The 26949-nt window shown below is 42.7% G+C and overlaps 3 protein-coding genes across 3 annotated transcripts in view; 2 read left to right on the forward strand and 1 right to left on the reverse strand.

Moving 5' to 3' along the window:
• The first annotated feature begins 2053 nt into the window (after positions 1 to 2053).
• slc12a1 (solute carrier family 12 member 1) lies at positions 2054 to 14589 on the forward strand. Its single transcript, XM_034560842.1, has 27 exons — positions 2054 to 2124; positions 2268 to 2591; positions 3648 to 3788; positions 4130 to 4205; positions 5861 to 5956; positions 6311 to 6450; positions 6543 to 6653; positions 6765 to 6876; positions 6994 to 7121; positions 7543 to 7627; positions 7766 to 7926; positions 8016 to 8123; positions 8501 to 8624; positions 8763 to 8864; positions 9071 to 9226; positions 9321 to 9420; positions 10008 to 10119; positions 10457 to 10597; positions 11219 to 11325; positions 11442 to 11524; positions 11783 to 11908; positions 12566 to 12694; positions 12941 to 13052; positions 13828 to 13914; positions 14064 to 14199; positions 14288 to 14355; positions 14454 to 14589. The coding sequence occupies exons 2-27, from the start codon at positions 2334 to 2336 to the stop codon at positions 14587 to 14589; spliced, it is 3135 nt and encodes a 1044-aa protein (XP_034416733.1). The 5' UTR covers positions 2054 to 2124; positions 2268 to 2333.
• A 2232-nt stretch (positions 14590 to 16821) lies between these two features.
• On the forward strand, positions 16822 to 20901 carry dut (deoxyuridine triphosphatase). The gene is made up of 7 exons (XM_034529575.1): positions 16822 to 17036; positions 17699 to 17864; positions 18059 to 18150; positions 18289 to 18333; positions 18436 to 18510; positions 19267 to 19337; positions 20765 to 20901. Exons 1-7 carry the CDS (start codon positions 16919 to 16921, stop codon positions 20819 to 20821), a joined length of 624 nt encoding a protein of 207 aa, XP_034385466.1. The 5' UTR covers positions 16822 to 16918; the 3' UTR covers positions 20822 to 20901.
• A 331-nt stretch (positions 20902 to 21232) lies between these two features.
• Positions 21233 to 26949, reverse strand: part of fbn1 (fibrillin 1) — a 54562-nt gene continuing 48845 nt past the window's right edge. Inside the window, exons 60-66 of the mRNA XM_034525577.1 lie at positions 26579 to 26701; positions 25769 to 25885; positions 24420 to 24548; positions 24205 to 24324; positions 23354 to 23585; positions 23075 to 23258; positions 21233 to 22892 (exon numbers count right to left, since the gene is read on the reverse strand). Of these exons, the coding sequence (XP_034381468.1) occupies positions 22506 to 22892; positions 23075 to 23258; positions 23354 to 23585; positions 24205 to 24324; positions 24420 to 24548; positions 25769 to 25885; positions 26579 to 26701 (1292 nt within the window). The 3' untranslated portion in view covers positions 21233 to 22505. The remainder of the gene's footprint in view (positions 22893 to 23074; positions 23259 to 23353; positions 23586 to 24204; positions 24325 to 24419; positions 24549 to 25768; positions 25886 to 26578; positions 26702 to 26949) is intronic.

Below are 26949 nucleotides of genomic sequence, written 5' to 3' on the forward strand. Positions count from 1 at the left end.
TCTGCTTCTGTGTGTGTTTGCCATAGTTTGCACTGTTAGCGCTGCTAGCTCAGTTAGCACCATCAGCTGCGAGCCGTGAAATCATATTCTTTAAAAATATTCTAAAAACATATACACACCCGGAGATTCTTCGTAAGACCTCCACCAATCTCATTTGAAACCATAATCCGTTTAGAGAATTAATTCCATCAAGATATTAGATTAGAAAATACTATCTGATCAGTTTCTCCATAACGTAGCATACATATAAATAAATAAAACATGTATGATGGAGATTTTTCATTATATTCTGATTAATACCCGCCCTTTTATTTATTGCACCCCTTTAGATACAGTATCAGTGGGCTAATCCTGCCTGCTGGTATCTGCACATTTGCACTTAATCACTGGTTCATATTGCAGTGAGCAGAACAAGGTTTGATAAAACTCCTTTTGAGCACTTTGGACTTTAACTAAATTTCAGATTCCGTTCTGCACAAATTGGAGCATACAGTATGCACCTGCTGCCACGGCATATATCGAAGTTACACAGTTCTCAGAGTAGCACTGCAAACTCTGAATGTACAAAAAGCACAGCAGACAAAAGTCCAGCAGCACTGATAATAAAAAAGGAATCACCTTAATCTAAAGTCCAGACTGTTGGGGGACCTGAGGATCTCTAAGTGCATTAATAATAATAATGATTCAAGACCTTCCTCCAATTAAAACTCAGAATAAAAAAACAAACAAAAAACACACTGTGGTGGAAAGTAACATAGTACAATTTGTAGGTACTTGTACCTAACTTGAGCATGTGAGTACTTAAATTAAAGATCTGAGTACTGAGCACCACTGTATCACCATTACCAGTTAAAACCACCTGTTGCAGTCTCACTAAGAGAAGGGAGGAAGAGGAAGAGGAGAGCTGTACATAACGTTCCGAGTGGAACATTTTCTCCGCATGACTGTCAGCCAGTATTGTTGTTGGAGAAACGTTGAGCCACTGTGTTCCGAGTGTGATAAACATTGCGAAATTGATTGTCTCCTTTCAATCTGCACATAAAAATATGTGCTGGAGTATTTTTCGCAGCCTGCAGTACACCCAAGGTCAGTCCTCGGGTCATTAGCCTGCCTTTCACTTTGTGCATAAATCATTGTGGTGTATCAGTAATAAGGAAGTTTACCTGTTAAAGGAATTTTAAAGGCACCTTAGAAGTCATGTGGCTATAAAGAAGTGCCTCCGGCATGTTCCTGTAATTCATGGTCTCATATTAACTCTCAAATTTCTTTTTGAATATGGCCGTTTCTTCTGTATTAGCCGACCCATCAACCTTATTGTTAGCACGTTATGACAAAGATCATTAGAGATGCATCGGTTATACAACTCAAGGGCCCAATATTGTAGCCACTATAAGATTGATTTCCCTCTTGTTATCACACTAGTTTTATTAATACAGATTTTATTTTATTACACTGACTATTATGGGTCAGTGGTTAGCATGCCCGTCTTTCAATTAAGGGGTTGGCAGTTCAATCCCCGCCCTAGTCGATGTGTCCTTGAGCAAGACACTTAACCCTGCATTGCTCCCCGTAGCTGTGTCTACGGTGTATAATGTAAAGTGTCTTTGAGTATCTTGAAAAGCACTATATAAATGAAATGGATTATTATTATTATTATTATTATTAATAACACCAGATTTGTTATGAATAATATATTTTGTCTAACATTCCATATTCGCTTGATCTTTTCCTGCCGCAGTTATACACATCATGAAGAGTTTGTAACCTTGAAATCTTTCCTACTTAGTTATATTCCCCTGGTGGGAACTTCCATGTGGATGTGTCCGGGTGATTCATCCAAAGGGCTCACAGGTCTGAGGAAATCCACAGCCCCATAAACGGCAACCACAGGACAACATGTGCTGTGGCCCTGCACTTCAGACAATAATATTAGTAATCAATTCTCCAGAACTAAAGCAATAGCCTTTATCTCTCGTTTGGCGTTTATGACTTGGTTAATCGTTAAACAATGCCTTTGTGTCCACTAGGATGAAGCAAGGACATATCTGACACCCCTCGTTCAGCTTTCTGAGGGTTGATCCTGAGAGTTAGCCAATAGCTGGCCCTGGGATGCAGGGTATAAAGGTAGGCCATCTTAGAGAAACCGAGCTCAGAGCAGCAGTGCAGATATTGAGAAGTCTCATCCTAGCCGAGTCATATCTATAGCCTATATATATATATAAACAAGGACCACTGCACCTGTTGATGCAGCACTCTGCTCTTCTAAGACACTGTTGGATGACTGAAGACCCACACAGCTGTTTGATCCTCCACTGTGTAAATCAGCATTCCTGATGGAGAGGCTGAAGTCTAACGGAGGGGAGCACGATAACCCCGGTTACGATTCCACTCTGGATGAACCTCCCATCTACGTGGAGACGAACTTCTCCAACGGGGACCACCGGACGGTCCGGCCCTCGGTGGTCAGTGCCTTTGGTCATGACACTTTGGACCGGGGACCCAACATTGACTTCTATCGCAACGCGGGCAGTGTGAGTGGTCACCGGGCAGTGCGACCGTCTCTGCAGGAGCTCCACAACGTGTTTCAGAAGGTGAGTGCATGCACGTCTGTGAAGTTATAATAATAATGTATCCTTTATTGGGGAAATTCTTCTTTGCATTTGACCCATCCTTAGTTATTAAGGAGCAGTGGGCTGCAATGAAGCGCCAGGGGAGCAACTGGGGGTTCAGTGTCTTGCTCAAGGACACGTCGACATGTAACTATGGGGATAGCGGGGGGTCGAACCGGCTACCTTGTGGTCACAGGACGACCACTCTCCATATGAGCTACAGCCGCCCTAAAAGAAGTTGTTCTTTTCTTCTACTTTCCGGGTCTGCGTGTTTGTCCTTCACCTCACCTTCCACAGAAAGTATTTTACAGTTGTTTTTCTCCTCAATTCAAGCTGCTGACTTTTTAACTGCAGTGTTTGTTCTGCTCCTGAACTACACGGTATATTCACTCACTCAGAACAGAATAAAATCAGATATGTCTTACAGTCGTTGAAACATCGTCACTTTCAGTGTCCACAGTTCAGTCATTAAATCTTTGGCCAAGGACGTGTGAAACTAAAAAGGACACCGAAAGTTATTTCTGCGAGCAACTGTCACACTTATAGTTTTTAGTGCTTTTTTATTAGGCTATTATACTGCCTTGTGTTGCAAAAGAGATGGAGTTATAGGTAATTTGGATTTTAGCGGCTGAACTTGATAAGAATTTCTGAAAGGACAAAAAAAAAAAAGAAGACAAATCTTTTAGCAATTTTCCTTTGCAGAAAATAGAATACATTACGAGTAATGAAGACTGAAGTTTAAAAAATGAAGAGATAGTGTCTGCATGTGACATCGATTACCCAATCATCATTGTCGCCCAACAATAACATGTATCCAATTCATTCAAGACAAAGCCAAACACATTTCTGCATGAAAAGACAGAGGAGAGAAAACACTGCAACTTCTTAATAATGATGCGCTTTCTTACCGCTGAAAAAATAAATGTGAACACCAAAAAAGGCAAATAGAGCAATCATGGCTTTATCCCAGTTGTGTCTCTAAAACAAATGTGCACGTTTCCTTTCCCATATATCTGCTTCTGCATGTTTCCCCAACAGAATGGAGCGATCTCCGTGCCAGACACCGTGGAGGACGATGGTGAGGGGAGTGACGGGACCCCCTCTGATGATCTGGAGTCTGCCGTTCCCGTTGAAACCAACGCAGGAGCACTAAAGTTTGGCTGGATAAGGGGCGTCTTGGTGAGTTATGTCGGGGTCGTGATGGCTCTCCTGTGCTTTATAGAAGCAGGGCCGCTTTACATAATGGTGACTTGACAGGAAGAGGCTTGACATCACAGCAGGGCAAAGTGAGGCTTCCAAGACCAGAGTCTGGGGGGGGGGGCTGCTGGGTCATCCTCTGTGCTGCTGGCATGAAGATCAAATAAAAGACCCCAAAATGTTTAATGCTTTAAAAAATGTAAAAAAACGTTTCTACTCGTAACTATACTACTCCTTAACATGAGTGTTTCTTCCTACTTGACACTATAATGAATCACGATCCACACTGAAGACTCTGAACTTATCGCTCTTCTGTTCCACAGGTGAGATGCATGCTGAACATCTGGGGGGTCATGTTGTTCATCCGTCTGTCCTGGATTTTTGGTCAGGCAGGCTGGGGTGAGTGAGACAAGGATACATCTCGGTTAGATGGAGCACACGCACATTTCTTTGTAATTGCCGTTGTCTACATATGGCTACTTTCTTCCTGTCATTTACAAATGCTCTAGTTTTAGGCGAGTTTTCCCTAGAAACGTATAGGAACCAGGATATAAGACTCTCGAGAACCTTACATATTGTTTGAATATTCGTAAGGGAAACAGACTCGTTGGCTTTCATAATGGACCGAACGTTTTATTGAAAGAATCAAATATGCGGAGGAGAGGATATTGATAATCTCATGAAAATGACTAATGAAAATAGTGCTTTTATGATTTTAGCTAATAGGGCATCAATACAAAATCTGAAACCTTAAGACAAAGTATCTTAAACTGGCGGTACAGCATAAGCTGAGCCAAATTGGGGACACTTAGCTGAGGCTGCAGCTTACTCACCTCAGGTGCAACACAGCAATGCCCGCAGCAGAAATAATGCAACCTACATCGTGTCCCAGTGGTCTCACTCGCATGCATAAGGTGTAGGGACCTCACCTCCCAACAATACAGCACTCTGCTACACTGACAGAAAGGGGACGAATACGAGGGGAATCAAAATACATAAATAACCCAGTTGATTTGACAATACAGGCAAAATAATAATAACTCAAGCACAACAGCAGTAGCTGGAAAACGGGTATTAACAGGGCTCGGCATGCTGCGTACTAAAACGTTACATTTTGATATTGTGACCCTACATACCACGCTGGTATGGGGCATTAACACTTGGGCAGCACACAATATGCTCAGCCGACACATTGGATCAAAGATGCGACAGAAGCCAGTCAACGTGCACAGTGTAAAAAGGCTGACTTGTACATCAGTGATCCATTTAACTGCACACACGGCCAACCACAACAGAGACAGAGAACGTGGACCAACAGCTGCTTGAAGGCCTGAGGCTGCGTTCACCAACACTACACATTCTATACACTCGCAGTAGGGGAGCATTCTCCACCACATCATTAAGCCAGCGCAACTGGCACCAACGGCTTCATCATTATCTATAACTGCATATAGCCTGAAATATATACACTACTGTTTGGTTGGGGAGTGTTGCTAATATAGGCCTGGGGGGATAAAAAGCATAATTGACAACCAACATTGAAGCCAAAGATGATTTCCAGAGATAAACCAGTTACTTTCAGGATGATATAGTCGTCTCGAGCAACAGTGGACTGATCGTAAATGTCTGCGTTTTGACAAATGAGGCGCTATTGCCAGTGATGCTTGGCTCACAATTATTAAGGAATATATAGTCCTCCACCCATTTGCGGGAGGTGATTGATTTAGGACAAATTCAACTGAACAAGCTTTTCTGAGGTCCCATAATGAAATACGCTTGCCGATAGTCATATTCTGAGAGAGAGTGTGTGTGTGTGTGTGTGTGTGTGTGTGTGGGTGTGTGTGTGAGTGTGTGTGTGTGCAAGAGCCAGGGAGAATGGGTAAATTGTGTGAATGGCTTCATGAGTATGTTCATTGCTTAAGAACCTATCGATCGTGGAGGGTTTAATTTCACAATCAGTGTTTAATGACTGACCACTTTAACGCACCGCCTGAGTACGTTGTTGATGGGGAAATTAGTATTTTTGAGCTGTTGTATGCGTTTGTGTATTTCAGGTCTGGGAATCGTGGTGATTGCTCTCAGCTGTGTGGTCACCACCATCACCGGCCTTTCAATGTCTGCCATTTGCACTAATGGTGTGGTCAGGGGAGGTAAGACAACGCATCATCAACCCTCACGTCTGGAACCTTTCAGGCAGAGCCACTGCAGCTGTCTGCTTGAACATGATTCCTAAATATGTAAAGCCCGAGATAACACACACACACACACACACACACACACCCTCATCCTGACATAAAATCTTTTCCTGAGAGAATGGAATGACCAGGAGGGCAGTTGGTGTAGATAAAAACACGAGGCTCAAAACAAACTGCACCTGAATGTCACCTCTGGAGGCATTGTCTCAGTTTTACAGCCTTCTAAACTTGTCCCGACATTAAATCAATGAATCAGCGATGCGGTTATTAATCATCCACCGCTGTTATGCTTCATTTTGTCCTTTTCAGGCGGAGCCTACTACTTGATATCTCGCAGTTTGGGGCCAGAGTTTGGCGGGTCGATTGGTCTAATTTTCGCCTTTGCCAATGCGGTGGCTGTCGCTATGTACGTGGTGGGGTTCGCTGAGACCGTGGTGGAGTTGCTCAAGGTGTGTGTGATGATGTAATGGTCAGGTGACTGAAGGAGGGCTTGGTGTTTGACGATACACTTATCCGTGCCTCTCCCGTCCCTTTTGCTCAGGATAACGCCGCCATCATGGTGGATGAAATAAATGACATCCGAATCATCGGCTGCATTACCGTGGTGTTGCTGTTGGCCATATCCATTGCTGGAATGGAATGGGAGGCCAAGGTGAGAGATGGACATTATGTTGGTTGTTCTACAATCTCTGGGCCTCGTCGTGGTAAAACATCCAAGCATAAATTTAAACAATTTTTTAAAAAAAACGTTTTGTCCACACAGGCACAAATTCTTCTACTCGTTATCTTGCTGGCGGCCATAGTGAACGTATTCGCGGGAACTTTCATGCCAGCAACTGATGATAAGAAGTCCAAAGGCATTTTCAATTATGACTGTAAGACACCTTCTCCGAAACAATGCACGTCTCCGTGACAAGATTTGAATCATTCACAAACCCCCGTTCGCCTATATTTTCATTCTCCCTCTCCCATTTCTCATCCCTCTCTTGCAGCAAGAATATTTTTAGAGAATTTTACACCAGATTTTCGAGACGGGGAGAGCTTTTTTTCAGTGTTTGCCATCTTTTTCCCTGCTGCGACCGGGATCCTGGCTGGAGCAAACATCTCCGGTGACTTGCGGGTAACTTTTTTTTCATACAGGTGTCACCGCATAAGAGCCACGCATCATTAGCCATGGAGCATAGGTTTCTAAACAAAAGGCTGGAAGTGATGAAAAGAACCTTTTATTCTCTGAATACGATAAGATGCAGATAAGATAAAGAGGTTTTTATTGTCATTGTTGACATTTTGTTTGATGGCCCACAGCCAGCCAGTAGCAGCAAACAACAAAGATAGACAATGTACAAGATAAAAATACACAAGAGGAAAAATAAAATAACGGTACTAAAGTAAAATAAGATAAAATGTGTGCGTTTGAATCAATTGATAGTATCTGTGGAGGTTTTACTTTAATGATTTAATACATGTTCATTACAGAAACAGTTGCCTTCATAGTCACCGTTATGCCTGGAATATGCTGAAACACACATTTTGTTTTACAGGATCCCCAGGAAGCCATCCCTAAAGGCACCTTGCTGGCCATCCTGATAACTGGCATCACCTATCTGGGAGTGGCCCTCAGTGTTTGTAAGTACAGTAATCCAATGAGAAACTTTACTAATCCTTTCTTGATAACACATATAAGTATTAAATAACAATAGTTTGTGTTTCTGTGAGTTTTGTTGTTCCTGAGCAATGCATCTGTTCTTCTCTCTGATTGGTCAGCTGCCACTGTTGTCCGTGACGCCACGGGAAACGTAACTGACCTCGTTACTGCTGGTTTGTCGTGTAACGGTTCGTCGGCTGTAGCCGCCTGTGAGCTCGGCTATAATTTCTCTTCCTGCGCGGTAGAGAAATGCATATTTGGCTCAATAAACACCAATCAGGTACGCAGACCTTTCCGATTCTATTCTGCACACGAGAAGGAGCTCTGTTTTTCATCTCTAACGCTCTCCTCGTTTCACGGCTGGTTCAGGTGATGACCATGGTCTCTGGGTTTGGTCCCCTGATCATTGCTGGAACGTTCTCCGCCACACTTTCATCAGCCCTGGCTTCCCTCGTCAGCGCTCCCAAAGTCTTCCAGGTCAGTAACTCAACACCTTTTCTTTTGCAACATGCAGTGCAAAGTTTCAGAGGAGCTCTCTGTCATTGCGCTTAACTCCTGAAAACACCACTTTCTGAACTATATCCCATTTCACTGTTGTTGTTGTTGTTTATATTGTACATACATGTTGCTATTGTTGTCTTTAATGTCTTTATATTTATCCTGTTATTTGTAATTTAAATATGTATGTACGATGAGAGCGTACGTGAAACCGGAGTCAAAGTGCACACATACATGGCCAATAAAGCTGATTCTGATTCTGAAAACACACACACACACACACACACACACACACACACACACACACACACACACACACAAACACCTCTTCTAACCGGCCCTCTGTCTCTCCTCAGGCACTGTGTAAAGACAACATCTACAAGATCCTGCACTTCTTTGCCAAAGGATACGGCAAGAACAACGAGCCAATCCGTGGCTATGTCCTCACATTCATTATTTCGGTTGCCTTCATTCTCATTGGTCAGTTCAACTGTCTGTCATGGCCTATCTTTAGCTTAAATTAAATTAGATCAAAAAACAAATATATATTAAAATGACAAACCTGTATGCACTGTGAAAGAAACTGAGCTACATTCCAATTTGACTTCTTTCTTGTAGGTAATCTCAACACCATCGCTCCTATCATCTCAAACTTCTTCCTGGCATCTTATGCCCTCATCAATTTCTCCTGCTTCCATGCATCCTACGCCAAGTCTCCAGGTGGGTCTGTGAATATATCAACATCAGGCACTTACTCAAAATGCACCAGAATTAAACTGAGTTAAATTGGATTAGTTTTTAATTCAAAGTGAGGTTGTATTACTGCATATTCAGTTCTTAGATTGTATATCTGTACAGTCTGTTCCCCATCACTAGTCCAAAAGTCTGCAGTTGCTAAATGTGGTCCTTCTTCTGTCATGCTTCAGGTTGGAGACCGGCATATAAATTCTACAACATGTGGCTCTCCCTGTTGGGCGCATTGCTCTGCTGTGTTGTCATGTTTGTGATCAACTGGTGGGCGGCTCTCCTCACGTACGCCATTGAAATCCTACTCTACATTTATGTCATGGTCAAGAAGCCAGGTGAGCCGCACGTATGTGTCTGCATGTTTGGAAAGTACATTCGTGATGCCCGCACGGTGGATCTGACCGGTCAGGACTCATGTTCTCTCTCCAGATGTGAACTGGGGTTCGTCCACGCAGGCGGTGACATTTGTGAGTGCGGTCAGCAACGCTCTGTCTCTGTCTGGGGTCGAGGATCACGTCAAGAACTTCAGGTAAAAAGTCTGCTTCGCATCACTGTGGGCACAACAAATATATATATATATATAATATATATATATATATATATATATATATATATGTGTTTTTCTTTCCAAAAAAGCTGCAACCTTTCTGGAGAAGTTTTCTGACCCCCATCTTGCTGTGAGACATTTTAAAAACTAGTTTATTTCATCAGCATGCAATATTTTAAAAACAGGATTATGGGTCATTTAAGCACTAAATGTGCGTGCCATAACATGGAATACAAATGCTGTCATTGATTACATTTGCTAGTTTGTTTTAAGTCTTATGTGTCTTTAATGTGAACTTGTTATGCTTTTAAGTTGTTTGCTGTTTTGTTTTTAAGTCTGTTATCAGTATCTTGATGTGCTACGCTGCCATCTTGACCAAGCCCCGCTTGTAAAAGAGATTTAAAATCTCAAAGGGATTAACCTTATTCATTACCTGGATGAATACAAGTAAACAATACAATAAAATGAAATAAAACATGTCCTTATCTGTAAGACGTATGAAAAGCAGAAAGGTTTAAACGAAAGAAAGTACCAGGTGGCATTGTAACACCTCCGTGTTTCTTTCTCAGGCCTCAGATCTTAGCAATGACGGGATCAGCACGGGCCAGACCGGCTCTCCTGGACCTGGCTCACTCTTTCTCTAAGAACTATGGACTCTGTCTCACCTGTGAAGTGATTGTGGTAAGGTTAAATTGTTGTCTTATTATTTGCAAAAGTAAAACAATGGATATTACCACGACTGCACTTATCGTCTTTCACAAATCTATATTTTATACCTTTTACATTTGATCAAAATTCTACTCAAATCAAGATTTGCACACAGCGTGCAGACTTCACATATTCATGAAAATATCAAGCAGGGATGAATGAAATGCCAACTGTCTGGATACCTGAGCCTAACGTTAGGGGGTCAGTTGTGTCTTCTGAATATGAAAATGAGATAAATGCATTTCTCCTCTCAAACACACTCGCACAAGCACTTGCGCTCACATTCAGCTGCACGTTGCGATCTCTCCAGGGTCCGAGATCAGAGGTCCTCGAAGAGATGAACGCCGGCATGGAGAAGAACCAGCTGTGGCTCAGGAAAACCAAACGCAAGGCATTCTACGCTGCCGTGGCCTGTGACCGCTTTCGGGATGGGGCTGAGAGCCTGCTGCAGGTCAGTGCTTTCATTTACAACACGCCTCTTCAACGGAAGAGAAAGAAACCAAACAAAACACCCCGCTAACCCATTCAAATCCATCCAATTAATGTGTAACCTGCGAGTTCTGATCGGAGGTGAAACGTCGGGGTTGAAACATTGCAGAAACAGCTTTTATTGACCAATTGTATCCTCACAACAGCGAGTATCTATTGCTGTGTTATGACTCTTGACTTGTCTTAAGGATCCGGTAAGGACATTACTGCAGGAGGTAGACAAGAAGCGAGTTAATGAGGAGCATGAAAACAGTCTTATGGCTCTGGCTATCGCTCTGGGGAGATAAGGTCCCGGTTCATTGTCAAGATTGCTTACTTCAAACGGCATGGCAGATTAAGAGCTATAATTGATTAACGGATGAGTCCCTTAGTTAGATCTGCTGGGTGATCCGGTCATAACTCCTGGCAGTAAAACGGCTTCGCAGCCGTCTCGTGGAGTTTTTTGTGTGTGTGTTTGTTTCTCTCCTCCAGTTAATTAAGACTCCTGGTTTTACAACCGCAGGGTGACATTGCGCCCAGTGTTGCTTCAGTCGTCCGATTTGGGGTTTTACCGTTGTTCTGAGTGTTGTTCTTTTCCTTACAGGCTTCTGGTCTCGGCCGCATGAAGCCGAACACATTCCTCATCGGCTTCCAGAGGAACTGGAGGACTGCGGGCACAGAGGCAGTGCAGAGTTATGTGGGAGTACTGCAGTGAGTGACAAAACAAATAACACAGAAGCACACGGGACAATAATGTACCCCATAACTAAGATGGGAGATCTTTGTGTCGGACTGGTGTCCTCATTCTCTTTTTCGTTGTTTGACAGCGATGCATTTGACTTTGAGTACGGGACATTGATTCTGAGGATGAACCAGGGACTCGATGTGTCGCACATCGTGGAAGCTGAAGGTCAGTGTAGAAACTTCTTCTACAAATACCACGACTGTGGAGTGACAGTAATACAGTAATACAATTATACTGATAAACCAGGGCACTTTGTTCCGTAGATTACTAAGTATTTATAAAGGTTGGCTAGTTAACAGATAAGACGGTAAAATAACTTTCAGTTTATGGCTCAGCCTCTGTAGAGATTTTTACAATTCCAAAGATAATAAGGAAACGTTTATTCACAGACGTATGTGTCATCAAATGTGTTCTCTCTTTCAGAGGAGATGCTCAAATCGGCGAAGGAGCAACAGGCACTGGACAAAGACATGATGCCGAACGGTGGGAAAGCAAAAGGACTGTTCAGGAAGTCCAGGAAGTCCTCGAAGCCAGTGCTCACGACCAGAGGTATCTCTCCTGAGAGGTTGTTTCTCTCTGATCAAATCTGACCTGACATTTCAGAAAGGCCTCAATCCATGCAATGTAAAGCACCAAAAGATGAACACGATCTTTGAACAAGTGGGTAGAGGAGCTGTGTAAATATGAAGGAGGAGAGTGAGATCACTCTCCTCCTTCATATTTCCACTGATGTAACATGCATTTAACAAATGAAACCAATCGCTTACATCCTTTTTGGAAACATCCCGCACACTCCCATTGAGATGTAACTGAATCAAGCGCTCCCACTTAAGATGTCTCTGAGGGTGTAATTCAATAATACGGTCCCTTTCGTGCAGTTTGAAGAGCATCCCTTAAGAGCAGCCCTTTAACCCAGACACGAGGGTGCTTTCAGCCTCTCACTCGATATGCCTCTACAACACACACACACACACACACACACACACACACAAACACACACTCCAATGAGCTGTATCCTGGCAAGACGGCAATGGTCGTTATGCAACCTAGGGAAATAATGTCTGTTCAGCTCTTAATGTTACTTTGCACTAATTCTCCCATCCAACTCAACTCTCCACGCTTCGCCAAAGACTTGTATTCCCTCCTACGGTTCCTCCCCCTCACCCGCTCCTCATTTCTCGTATCTTCTTTTTTTTTCTCTCTCAGTGTCAGTGTGCGGCCCCCCGCCCCCGCAGGTTGCCAAGATGAACGAGAGGCTGTTGGAGGCCAGCGCTCAGTTCCAGAAGAAACAGCCAAAGGGCACCATTGATGTGTGGTGGTTGTTTGATGATGGAGGTAGGTGTTGGCTCCCCGAGGCAGCCTTCTCTTGTGTTTCTCATTATAAAAAGAGTGCAACGGAGAAAAAAAAAGATGTGGATGGTGTCTAAAATTGAATCCGTTGTGTCCTGGCCCAAGCTAGATCGGTCCACTGTTTTATTTAGTGTTTGAGATCTCCTATAGTGGCAGACATATATAACCGACTGGGCCAAAGTGGATAACCAAGACATATTGAACAATAACGCCAATTGGTTTCTCTCTCAGGTCTTACGCTGCTGCTCCCCTACATCCTCACTACCAGGAAGAAGTGGAAAGACTGTAAATTAAGGATCTTCATCGCAGGGCAGCCTGGACGCTGTGACCAGGACAAGCAGGAGTGAGTTAAAAAAGAAAAATCTAGGGAAGGCAGTTCTTTATTCTAGCCTCATTGTGCAAAGAATGTCATAATAACCTTTCGGGATATTGTAATTCAAGTCTTCTGAGAGGCAACTAGATGTCCGCACCTTCTGTTAGTCGTTAAGCTTTTAGAAAAGCTAATTGGCAACAACTACCTACATTGCAAAGCAACTCAATGAAGGAAGGCCGACTTATCAAAAAGAGAGTAATGCTAATTTAATATCAGCAAAGCATTTCCGGAGAATTGAGAGAACCTATTGCCAGAAGCAACCAAAGTCTCACGGCTGCAGCGGGCAGAAGGCTAAACTATTATCTGCACTTTTCTCAATCTCTCTAGTAGTTTGCGGTGCAGCCGGGACGGCTACGGTTAGCAGAAGGCTATTAGCGATTAACTATTAGCTATTATATAACTATTAATCTCCATCTTTAAAAAAGCTTCTTCAATATTGTTCGAACCACAAATTGCCGATACATCATGTCATTGGCCTTAAAATTCCAAAAAAACTGCCTACCCTGGATCACTACTTAAATAGCAATATACTGAAAGGTTATTAACGAATGATGCCAAAAAATAAATGTCCAACCCCGGCTTTAATGGCTGGAAGTTAATTTCGGGAAAGGATTTGGCCAAATCCAGACATGGAGATTCATGAGCCAACAACCTTCCTTGACAGGAAACTTTATTTAGCATTAACTGAAAATAAATACCAACCTGTATTTGAAGGTTAATCAGTGTGCGATAAACTGTCTTGCAGGATGCAGTCTCTGTTGGAAAAATTCAGAATTAACTGCACGGACATCCACGTCATCGATAACATCCACGTCCAACCCAGCGCTGAAAGGTAATTGACAGTGATGATAGTGACAGCCGACCAGGTGGTGCTGCAGAAATAGTCAACGTTAATCGCCTCGTATAGTATCTGCATATTTTTTAGGATACAAAAATTAATATTTTAGATTAAAGCTCATGCTGTTATCTGCTTTCCTCCAGCTTTAAAAAGTTAGAGGACATGATTGAGCCTTTCTGTCTGCATGACGGGTCTAAAGACGCCGCTCAGGCTGAAGCCATGCGAAAAGAGCAGCCCTGGAAAATCACAGACGAAGAGCTGAGCTCCTTTGAGGAGAAGGTAGAAACCACTGACACTAAGCGAAGACTTTACATAATCAAGCAAAATTTGTTTTTGTTTTTTTTAAGTAAATGCTCCTCTTTTACAGACCAACCTCCAGGTACGGCTGAACGAGGTGCTTCAGGAAAACTCCAAATCAGCCAATCTGATCATTGTGTAAGTAAAGCCAACCGTTTGTCTGAATAACATTGAAGCTTGGTAGAAACGGTGTCTGATAAACTCCCCCCCCCCCCCCCCCCCCCCCCCCCCTGCAGGAGCATGCCCATTGCCCGGAAGGAGTCCGTCTCTGATTTCCTCTACATGGCCTGGCTGGACATTCTGACAAAGGACCTTCCGCCCACCCTGCTCATCAGAGGCAACCACAAGAGTGTGCTGACGTTCTACTCCTGAGCCCCGTGCAGGCTATAAACTAAGGTGCACGTGAGATTAATGGAAGTACCATACTGACGGCCAGCACCTTGGACGATGCTATTCAGTCCTCATGACCAACGCCACGATATAACACAATAAGCAGTTTCAGTCAAGTCCGGTTTGAAGGCATTCATACAGGTGCTACGACAAGAAAGAAAGATATCTAAAAAAAGGATGACGGAGAGAAAAGTTGGTCAGGAAGCATATCTGACAAAGGTATATGTATATAAAAAACTATTTTTTGCCACAGCTAAACCTTGTAAATGTTTAACAACGAACCCGTATTTGCCAGTACACTGTGTGGCTACCAGTGTCAACTCGTAATGCTGTGCTGCACTCAGGGTTTCGTGTGAATGCTTTCAGTGAGGAACAAGAAAAAAGTCTCATTAACGAAAAATACATTTCTGACATTGAGTTTGTAAATGTCAGAGAGTCTGAATGTGAATTTAAGAGCTCAGGTATAATGGTCAGATATTATATTCATGAAACAGAAAGCTTGTTTTTTTTTGTGGTGAGAACAAAGTCGGACCAAACTAACTCAGATCGGTCCAACGAACAAAGCCAAAACCACAGGCAGAGACACAAGGCTGCTTTTCAATGGTTACACTGAGTGACTGCGTTGCCTGCTGCTGTGATTGTAAAATAAAATGTATATAGTAGATGTATTTAGATATTTTTTGGGCAAAAAAAAACTTCCTTTCCTAAATGATTGTGTCCATTGTTTTAAACCATGAAAGCAATGGTTTGATTATTTTTTAAACATTCCTTCACTGTGTGTAAAATACACCATCAAGCTGTTTAACTGCTCCATATATAGGCTATTGTTTAAATATTTGAATATGTTTAATGTTATTATCACAGCATACTTTTTTGTTTCAGGAACATATAAAAATAAATTGTAAAACCAATTCTTCTGTATATTAAAAAAATAAACTCTTATTTAATTATATTATTTGATTATTTGATCTAAAAGATTAATAAAAATTTGAGCTGCTCTCATTCTCGTCTGTCATTTAATTGGTGATTTGTTGAGATAATGTCAGATATGGTTTTTCCAGAGAGAAATGCTAAAGGTTGCATTTTAGAGTTAGAGGACATTTATATACTCGTGTTGAATATCAGCGCTGAATGTGAATCCAAACATCCTGTTTGCCAATGATGATGTATTGCCAATGGGGGGGCCGCAATGGACTCAAGATTCTGGGATCCGACTAATAATTTGAGGAGAAAGTTGTTTAAAAAAGCTTGATTAGTCAATATATGTATTAGATTATATAATTAAGATTAGATAAAAACGTTATGTATCCCAAGGGAAATTGCATGATGGCCAATGTGCCAAATTGTTTTTGAGTGACTTTTGGTTATTGATTCTGTTCTACTATCAGATAATTATTAAGTACTCCATCACTGTTTGAGTAAGACTTCTACACATCCAGTAAACCCTGTAAAATGAACCATTAAAAACCCTAAAAAAATGGAATGTGTTGCAAATTGATATAATGTAGAAAAGATTAACTCCATTTCTTGGGTTTCTAGATGTGACTTGAAATAAAGTTAAACAATTACAGATTTAAAAACTACCCAACATAGGCTATACAAAGTAATCAGCACTTTGTTACAAAAACAAGAATACATTTTATTTCTAACTTCCATCCCTGCATGGGACCTTGCAATTTACAATGCATTGTACACAGGAATAGGCCTATACTTCATTTGATCATATTGAAGAATTAATATTTGAACACTTTATAATACATTAAACCAAAATAAAAATGGAGATGAGGAGAACTTGTTTATTTTAGGATTTTTCCAATTATTTGAATAACAGCTATATTGTTTATATGTATATATTTGCCCAAAGGATACATACACTTGAAGGCATTGTGAGACAGTATTTCTTCTAATATGTGTCACGATATTTGGAAGCCTCTGCAAGGAAAAAGTAGTTAGATATAACAGATATTCTGCTAAATAACTCAAGTAAGTACTATTTCAGTATCATAGAATAACAAATATTATTGAGAAAATATGTTTGTTTGTTTTGTTGAATATATATATATATATATATATATATATATATATATATATATATATATATATATATATGTAATATATATATAGATGTTTATTTATAATGCGACTACTACTCCATACCAGTTGGTGGCGGTAATATACCAAACAGTTGTTTGCCAACCGCCAATAAACCTCGAAGAAGAAGAAGAAGAAGAAGAAGAGTAGGGGTGGTAACTTAGTGGTGTAGCGCGATCAGCTGTTAGCCGTTAGCTTGTTGACGCCGTTATCTGTCAATATGACTCGAGCGCTGCTGCGCCTCATGGACCTTCAGCTTCAATGCGCTGCGATGTCGGCTGTCGTTCCACGTCTCGTAGGAAGGACATTGTACACTCAGACGCTTCCTCTAAACAAAGGCAAGCCCCTCGCTAGCTTGACTGGCGTTTAGTACCCAACCCCGCCCTGGTTTCAGTATGCCGCGGTGCTCTTTCCCGTAGAGACCACCGGCGCCGCCTCTGCTTTATTCTGGTGCGACGCGTAAGTAATGCGAGGCTCATTTTTACACAAATACTGCACTGTGCTTTGGGGACGTTATTTAAATAGAGGTTACGAATCGATTACGTTCGTAAATCTCGCGAGATCTCGTGCGCAACGTGATGACGAAAGGGTTGTCATAGTTACAGAGCGGACTTACTTTTTCCGCGGATTTATCTATCAAAAAGGGGGGTTATTTTCCTCCCAATTGCATTCTATGACAGCTGTGTCGCAACGTTCATAAGATTTTAGAGTTGCTTTTACGACGTTTTACGGCGTCTGATGAATTAGCGTTAGTTGTGTGTTTCTAGTCAGGACTCTTTTGAGGAGGAGCCAATTTGGCGCAACTCTCGGCGCGGGATATTCTCATTCAAATAGCCAGGACCCGCCAAGAAACGGGAGCAGACGCGCTCGAGCCTCCGAGTAACTTAGTCGGTCGTAGTTCCACCTCTTGGTTTGCGGAGAGTTGGTCTTCTGCACGTCTACGTTCGTCAGCGTGCCGTCGGTCTTACCCGTGAACGCTTTGTCATCATGCCCTCCCTAGAAGCTACAGAAGTCGCAGACGCATCTGCGATTTCTCCATCCAAGAAGGCGAAGACTGAGACGAAGCCTGCGGAAGACAGACCCGTCCTCAGGTTTGCGAAACTCTCCGAGCATGCCACGACACCGACCAGAGGCTCGACGAAAGCAGCGGGATACGACCTCTACAGGTTGGTGACGTCGAGGATCGTACGTTTTTAAAACTACATGCAAACACTTGTTCCAATGTTTCCAGATGACATGTTTTGTTTTTGTAAAAATCCAAATGTGTGTGTGTGTGTGTGTGTGTGTGTGTGTGAACGTCTGTCCTGTGAATATGATGCCATGTGAAAGCAGCTCACCTTCATCCTCTGGTTTGAAACAGTGCCTATGATTACACCATTGGGCCCATGGATAAGGCCATCGTGAAGACGGACATCCAGATAGCAGTTCCACACGGCAGCTATGGGCGAGTGGGTGAGTGTTTGAGTGTTTTTGACATACCGGTGCAGCTCTGGCACGACATGTTTTTTCCTGCTTTGTCTACGTGCTGCTGAGGTGTTGCTTCCCCCCGCATGTGACTTCAAGTCCGGATTACATTTGTGTCATTCTCAGCACCGAGGTCTGGACTGGCGGTGAAACACTTCATTGATGTCGGTGGTGAGTCTTTTGCATATTCGATGTAGAGCAGGTGATGTTTTAACCCCCTTGACACGTCCGGTGGTTTCAATATGTCCAATGCATCTGTATGTTCTCTTCCAGCTGGAGTTGTAGATGAAGATTACAGAGGCAATGTGGGAGTTGTGCTCTTCAACTTCAGCAAGGACTCTTTTGATGGTGAGTCATGTAAAATGCAGTGAAACACACCCCCCCCCCCATGAAAGACATCATGAAATGTGAAATTCATCGTGATGTAAGGCTGCAGTGTCGTACATGGTACACATGCCATGTTGACTTTCAATCTGCCCCCAGCTAGAGCAGTGGTTCTTAACCTATTTTTTTCAGTAATGTACCCCTTGTGAAATATGTTTTTAGCGAAGTACCCCCTACCAACGCACCGCATTTTTTGTTGAAAAAAAGATATAATATGTAACCAGTGTCTGATTTTAATATTAAATTCAGTTTCTGAACGTATACTTATATTTTATTGAATGTTTATTAGCATTTTTTAATGAATGCTCATTTTAAATAGATTTTTTTTTAACAATCTCACTTACCCTCTGTAGTACAAATACCCCCATTTGAGAACCACTGCCCTAGAGGTTACCAACTGTTTGCTGGCCAATATAAAAACCAAATCAGATATGCATGTATAGAAGAATGAATGAGATCATTACTTCTGTGTTAATGAAACTCAAAACTCACATTAAATGAAAATAATTTTGAACCTGGAATATTGATTTACCTCTAGATTTAGAAAATAGGAATGAATGAATGAATAAGTAAATTATTTTGCTATCCACATTTGCTTATTGCATCCCATGCATACTATAGACTGTATATAAAGACTAAAGGTATGAAGCTCTTTATGCATTAAAGTCTTTTTCTTTCTTTTTTTTTTACAAATTGTTGTGTTCACTTTTGTCTTTCCAGTGAAAAAGGGCGACAGAGTTGCTCAGCTGGTGTGTGAGAGGATCTTCTACCCAGATCTGGTGGAGCAAAAGGTAAACTGCAGGTTGAAAAACTCAAACAACAATAATAATGTGTACCTATTCCGTTTCCAGTTTATTGGGTACCCTTACATAAAACTAATGCAGTCGAGCCATAAATCCCTCCCGTAGGTCATAATGTTCAGTATTCGAGAGGTGTTGGGTCAACTTAACAAGCACTTTAGTTTGTGGTGCTGTGGAATTCTATTGTTACATTGACCGGTGTTTTCTATTATAACGGGAACAATAACACCTCAGTAGTGTGATAGAATTTAACAGAACCACAAACTACATCCTGTGACGTGATTATTACGTTGAATTAGGGTTGCAAAGGGGCGGAAAGTTTTTCGGTAAATTTCCAGAAAGTTTGCTCGGGAATTTTGGGAACTTAAATGTAGTTGAGAACAAGACTATGCACACCTAGCTCAGCTGGACCCTGAATGCAACTGGTTGGGAACATTGTCTGCCAGAAACATAAACATAAAACGTTCTGTTGTTTTTGAAAGTCTTTGTCATCAGTGTTGCTCTGAACGTTTCAGCCCTATGCCTGGCAAGTGTGAGAGTGCCGAGTTGCGTAGAGGTCAAGAGCGGTATTGCAGACAGATAGAGATTTAAATTATAGCTTGCAACATATTGAAAAAAATAACTGAACTTTTTGGAGCTGTGAACTTAGTTAAACATTTTGAATTATGAACTATGAACTGAACTAGTTCATTTTAAAATGTGTGAACTATGAACTGAACTAGTTCATGTAGAAAGTGAACTTTCCCAACACTGTTTGTCATTACCTAGCATATTGATTACTTGGTAAACTGAAGCCATGTTCATTTTAATACCAAGTTTATTTGTATATAGTGGACTAACTTTTTACAGCAGCGAGGAGGACGTTGATGAGGTCCAGGAAGAAAGCATTTAGACCTGAAAGGATTCAGGGAAAAACACCCCAAAAACAATTTGGGTTGGGGGGTGGTGATCATCATAGGGAATACACCTTTTTTATTCAACGTTCATGTTTTGTTGTAAGATGAAAGAATAAAGTTCTACTCACAAAATGTCAAAAACGTCATTTTTAAAAGTTGTATTATAAATGTTTGCATGCATGTCTGCTTATCACAAGGTACATACAGTTAAATTACCAGTTTATTCCCGTTAATTCCCGTGGAAAGTTTCCAACTTTGAATATTCCCGGAATTTTGCAACCCTACGTTGAATCGACATCTCTCTAAAACTGTTTCTACATAAAAGGAACATTCAACACTTTGATGGAGGTAGAATTTGTTGCAGGACGGTTGTATTGGAATGCCTAAAACTAGCAACTTTTTAAACACTTTACCCGTTTAAAATTCTTATTGACTCATTGTTAGATTTTCCATCGGATGTTTGGCTACATTTCATGTTGGTCATCTCATTCTTATTAATCAAATACATGGCTGTTCTTTCAGACTCTTGATGAGACGACGCGTGGTGCTGGAGGTTTTGGATCAACTGGACGCAACTGAAAGCTCCAAATATTGTTGGCGATGTACATGTTGAAAATATAATGATTTAAGTGTTAATAAAGTTGTGCCTTTTTTTTGTACTTTAGAGTGTTTGGTGTCTTTACTGGAACTGTCACAGTTTGACTTCTGTGTGATGAATTTTTGGCGTCTTGTCCCGCCATGGTAAAAATAAAGGAAACAATCTTCCAAATGTCCACAAGGGGGCAGTACAGGACCAGAAAATGTTTCTCAGCCTCTTTGGCGAATAACCTAAATATGTTAAGCTGAACTCCATAACAGTTTCCATTGGGCTAACGTGAGCTTTGCTAACTAAAACATCAGAGAATTTCCAACACAAAGCTGGCAGTCTTCCGTTTAACTTTTGTAACATTAATAATTAAATCTGGATAAAGTGAAAAGTACAGCAGTGAATACATATACACCAAAAATGTTTTTATTGTGAATTTACAACTAAACCCTCACTGATGTGAACAGAGAACACAGACTGGTGTCAGGCTGGTCCGTGGCAATGCAGCACTGATTGTATTTTGTGAGAGTGTGTGGCCATGAAGACCTCAGTGCATAATCATGAAGGCCCAGGTTTGGCATCATCAATGTGTGTGTGTGTGTGTGTGTGTATGTATAAACAGTTTACAAAGGAAGTAGTTGGTCATTATAAGCACCATTACAAACCCCTCTATTCCAGGGGCTTCCTCTAGTTTACAAATGCTTCATAGATTAAAAGTGGCATCGATTATTACAGTATAAACACAATTTACATGTAGTATAGAGGAGAGCAGACGGGCTATGCAGCTAGCTGTTACTGTTGCAAAGACATGACATCTTCAGAATGACCAATGGGATTGTATTGTTGACTACTGAGATTTGTCTAGTAGAAAAGTGCATTCAGAAGTCTATGTGGTTGTGTTGCTAGCACCAGTAAATATGATTTATTCTAGTCAGTAGGAAAGATGGAAAAGCATAGTTTAAATATGCAGTTGGAGTCATTCAAGCTCGGACATGGCTACATCTCAATAGTCCATAGTGGGTTCCTTTCCTCTCCTAAACATTCTCATAATTTCATCTTCACTCCATTAAATTAACATCTGGGGAAGGAGAAATGTGTTTACTTTCACGTATCCAAGTTTGTTCAGTTGTTTACCTGAGGGGAGGAAATGAAAGTATTGCAGACTATTGCGACTCGCCCTTTTCTTCCACCTAAGCCGAGTTCTAAAAAAAAAACTGGGCCTTTAGAGCTTTCTGCAGTCCTCACGCCCTTCAAAGTGGCACCTGATTCCACATATCATCGTACAACATGAAACCCCACAATTAAAAACCACTCACGTTCTCAATAGTGCTTCCCACACAGCGGAAGTGTGTCGGGGCAATATGTTCTTCATTTGACTAAAATCTTTCATACTGCCTCGTTCTGCTGGCATTTTTTCCACAGAAATTGTATCTATGATATGTAGAATCATCTTTGGCAATCAAACAACGCAGTTCCCCCCCCCTCCCCCCTCCCAAACCCCTCCCACCCCTTTCTTGTCTCTTTGGTGGTGAGCCCTTCTCCCTGTTGGAGCGAGTAGAAGTTGCCCCTAACCACTGATCCAGAGTCAGAGATGTTGGGCTTTTTTTTGGCAAATTGCGAGCCTGACACTGGATTAGCAGCTGCCGGCAACATCTGCCTGTCTCAGTCTTGTGACGGTTAATGGAGGATGATCTGCACCCTCATCTTCAGTATGTCCCCCAGCTGTCCTGTGAGGTAGTCTTTATCGTGCCGGTCCTCCAGCTCAGCCAGCTCCTTCTTCCTGTAGAGGGGCATGCTGCTGATCTGAAGCTCGTACACCCCTGGGGGGAGGGCCTTCTTCCTGCTCAGGTGCAGGAAGCTGACGCCCTCTCTCTGGTTGATCTTGAAGTAGCCCTCTTCGTTTCCGTAGTCGATGCTGTAACGCACGTGGTCGCTGAGGGTGGATAAGGCCGGGGTGAACTCCAGGATGTGGTCGCGGTTGCTCAGGTCGCTGATGTTCAAGTGGAACTGCAGAGTGTCCTCGATGTCAACGCTGGCCAGGCTGACCGTCTCCTTCTCAGTCAGCTGCAGAAAGAAAACACGGTCCAACTATTCAGAGGATACAAGACATGTGCCCTACAGTACAGAATGTTTTCTGTCACTAATCAAGCGAAGGGAAAGGGACAGGGTCTAAGGAGAACGTCAAGTTGCGGTTTACATCCATGTCCTGTCCAATCACGTCATGACCTTAGCGCCCTCTGCGTTACCTGCATGTCTTCCAGAGGTTCCTCCCGCGTTGAGTTGGTGCTGCGACGTTTGCGTCCCTTCTTGGGATAGCCGTTGATCTTACATTCATAGCAGGCCTCGGGAGACAGAGAATTATCATCCACCTCACCTCCCTGTCCAGCACCGGAGTCGCCGCCGGTGAAGCCCAGACCCGTGACGCAGTGCCTGAAACGAAAGACGAAGACATCAGGCGACTCGTGAACATTTTAAAAACCTCTGCGGAGGGCGTCCACGCGCAGCTATATTCACGGCTCACGTACCCTTGTCCTGCACGGAAGTATCCAGATGGACATCCACAGAGGTAGCCCCCGTCCGTGTTGGAGCAGCCGAACTTGCAGGGGTTGTGGCTGGTGGAGCACTCGTTGACGTCGGAGCAGCCGCCGCCCGTCTGCTCGTAGTTGAAGCCGGTGGGGCAGAGGCAGCGGAAGCTCCCCAGGGTGTTGTGGCACGACGCTCCCCCGCAGATCTGGCTGTTCATGCACTCGTTCTCATCTGGGTCACAGGAAGTTGACGGGAAGTAAACAAACAAGAGGTCGTTAGGACACAAACAATACTGGGAAAGTGTGCCTCGGACTCTGTAAATGTGTGGAGAGATTCCAACTACAAATAGATGACTAACAAAAGCTCTTTATTTTGGGGCATTACACTGAGGCGCACACACACCGTACCACACAATTACTTTGTGTATGCTTGAACTATTTCTGATTACTTTAAAGTACTTATAGTTTGGTGCACCATCTTCCTTTTTCCGTTTTTTTGTCCCTACTTTATTAAGTCTCTTTGTCCAGTTAGTGAGATATTTCCATCGTCCTCTCAGCCACTCTCTTATCACCCTCGTCATGTTTTTTGTGTCTTTGCATTACTTAGTGGGCATTTATAATAACTTTTTGAGCATTTTGTTTTATAACATGTCCTTTTCTCATGACCTCGCCACACAAAAGGGAAGGGTCGGATTTCCATGGGAAAGGAAAAACACATTTGACATATTTCAAGAGTGGCAGGAAAGAGGTGAAGGATAGTAACCCGGCCCGCCTCTAATCCAGAACACCAAAAGGAAATCATTTTTATATTTGCTGATCATTTAAAAAAAAATAACAGCGGCGTTACTCACCCACGCACTGGTTCCACTGGTAGTGCTGTAAGTAGCCCTGTGGACAGCTGCACCTGTATCCACCCACCAGGTTCTGACAGCCGTGCTGACACCTGTGGTTTCCATCGCACTCATCCGTATCTGTCAGGGACAAACACACAACAAAACTACAGTAAGAGCCTGGTTTTCTGTCATGAACCAGCTGACACTGAGGTCGGTATCAAACGTTGTCAGACCTTCGCAGGCTTGTCCGTCGGAATCTAATGAGAATCCTCGCTGGCAGTCGCAATTGAAGCTCCCCGGAGTGTTCTGGCAGGCACCTTTGGAGCCGCACAGATTAGGGTCCGTTGCACATTCGTTGTTGTCTACAAAGAAAGGAAGGAAGGTTCAGGCAGGGGTAAAGTCGGAAACTTGATATAAAAGCTGATTAAAACCCTGATTTTGGATGTGGAGAGTCATTACCATATTCACGGGGGGGGGGGGGGGATTAACATATTCATAATAGGAGAGGTCCCCGATGGGCTGGTGGCACAAATGATCTCACAGTCTGCAAGGTTTAGGAATACAACCTCTCACCTACTGAGCTGATCTCAGACCAGAGGAGATGATCACATGAGAGTGTGAAAGCTCATTCTTGACTCGACTGACAAAACAATTGACACACGACGTCCACTTGCAAAGAGAAAGAGTTATTTTGTCCAACATCACAATGATTTTTGTCTGTTGTGACTGAACCCAATTAGGCAGTTTAGGCTGTTTAGCAACTCGAATGAAAGAGCTGCGTTATGTCATCCTGGGTCTTTTCACCTGGCAATCCAAATAAAGATGGTTTTAATGGAAGCAGCACTATAATGCTGGAAAAGGACACATATTTCTTTATAGCAGCGGCTTCAAGGAACAGACGTATTGGAAGGATTCAATATTTACAACATGTCTGGAAATGTATTCCGATCAATAACTGTCTCTTTGGCCAATGAGCACCCTGAAGGAGTTTGGGGTTTAGTGTCCTAAGCAGTAGTTTCTGAGGTATGATTTGAACAAGTGTTTTATGTCACACCCATGTTTCGCCAACCTTCGTACTCCTGAATTAATAACACGTCCACACCTACTGTGTGTCATTAGCCGGCTGTTATTCCGGTCAAAACGGAGGGATCCCTGTCCCTAATTTCATGTGAGGTCATGGGAGCTGTTTTTATGGTCTGGAAATAAAAGAAGATTGTGGTTGTCATGGCGATCCACTGCAAAGTTCCATAACAAAGCATTGCTAAGCTGCCATGACTCCAAACCAGTCCAGCCTAATAAGATCAGTGTGATATCAGCGAGAGTCCATTAACTCAGAATGAGAGCTAGTCAAGGTTAGGGTGGTTCAGGGGTCTTTTATGAGCTTGGCAGGAAGAGACCATATGAAATGATACTGTGAAAGAACCTATTGTGTGTGCATTTGACACAATATGGGAGTGGAGGCTGAATTAGTTTAAAACGTTGTAAAACAATGTTCTTGGGAATGAACATAAAAGTGCATAAAGGGCATTTCTAATAACTAAATATATTGAAATGTGCAGTAATATTTATATTGTGCGTTTACCAATGCAGGCACTATGATGCTGGGTGAAGCCAGAAGGACATTTGCAGGTGAACCCTCCGATGGTGTTCACACATAAGAACTGACAGTTGTGCTGTTTGGTCGAACACTCATCCAGATCTGAAAGAGAGGAGTTGCACAACATTAAACCACATCTAAATTCTACAGAAAAGTTCAAGCTGCTAAATAGTTCACGTGCTTCGTCCAAGATACTGTATTCGATCACTACTACTGTTTGGGTGCTGCTCTTTTCTGTGAGTCAAATTCCAGTCCTTCTACAGTCACTGACCTACAAATGAACTGCAAACGAACCAGCCACCGGAAACACGGAGGGGGACCGCAGAGGGGGAAACTAAAGCTATGATAAATAAAGATGAAAGAGGGCCTAAAAAAAAAAAAGAAGCTGAACACCACGAGCACACTTGTTTAGACTCACAAACAAGCCCGATAAACAGAGACGCTGCCAGGTGCACTCTGTCCCCGGTCTCTGGGCAAAGAGTACAAGTTCATGAACAAACACGTGCACGTGGACAAATCCGGCCAAGTGGAGCGTCTTTGGACAGTGAGCAGATCCCTGGCAGGGGGCCTGAGCCACTACGCACTCCAGCGGCTCTAACCTGGAAACCAAGTCGAGCATAAGTTTTATTGTCCTCAAGGGGAAATGTGTCTCACAGCCAAGTACCTGCTGCTGGTCGCTACAAGAGCAGTGCCCTCTTTCCAAGGCGCACGCCACTGAAGTCTACTGATCTGAGTAGCACTATGTAGAGGTTCTGTTTTGGTGTGTGTGTGTGTGTGTGTGTGTGTGTGTGTCACCTCTGCAGCTCTTTCCATCTTCCTGTAGGATGTATCCGCGGGGGCAGGAACAGAGGTAGCCTCCCTCTGTGTTCTTACAGATAAAGTTACAAGGCTTTGGTGCCTGTATGCACTCATCCACATCTAGACAGAGAGGGAGAGGGTGATGGTGAGACAGTGAGGGAGAGAGAGAGAGAGAGAGAGAGAGAGAGAGTGATCCTGTAGCCAGAAATTCCATAAGGGGAGATGATGAGGGGGACAGACTCGGGCTGCATTTCTTTCTGAGGAGTGTGTGGGCAGTCCACCCACGTAGTTTCGGCTCTTTACTAGACAGCGGGACTGAGAACGGGAGGTAGGTATGATACGAAGAGAGTCCATAAAGTGTAAGTGCT

The sequence above is a fragment of the Cyclopterus lumpus genome, chromosome 3, assembly GCF_009769545.1.
Source record: "Cyclopterus lumpus isolate fCycLum1 chromosome 3, fCycLum1.pri, whole genome shotgun sequence".
Lineage (NCBI taxonomy): Eukaryota > Metazoa > Chordata > Actinopteri > Perciformes > Cyclopteridae > Cyclopterus > Cyclopterus lumpus.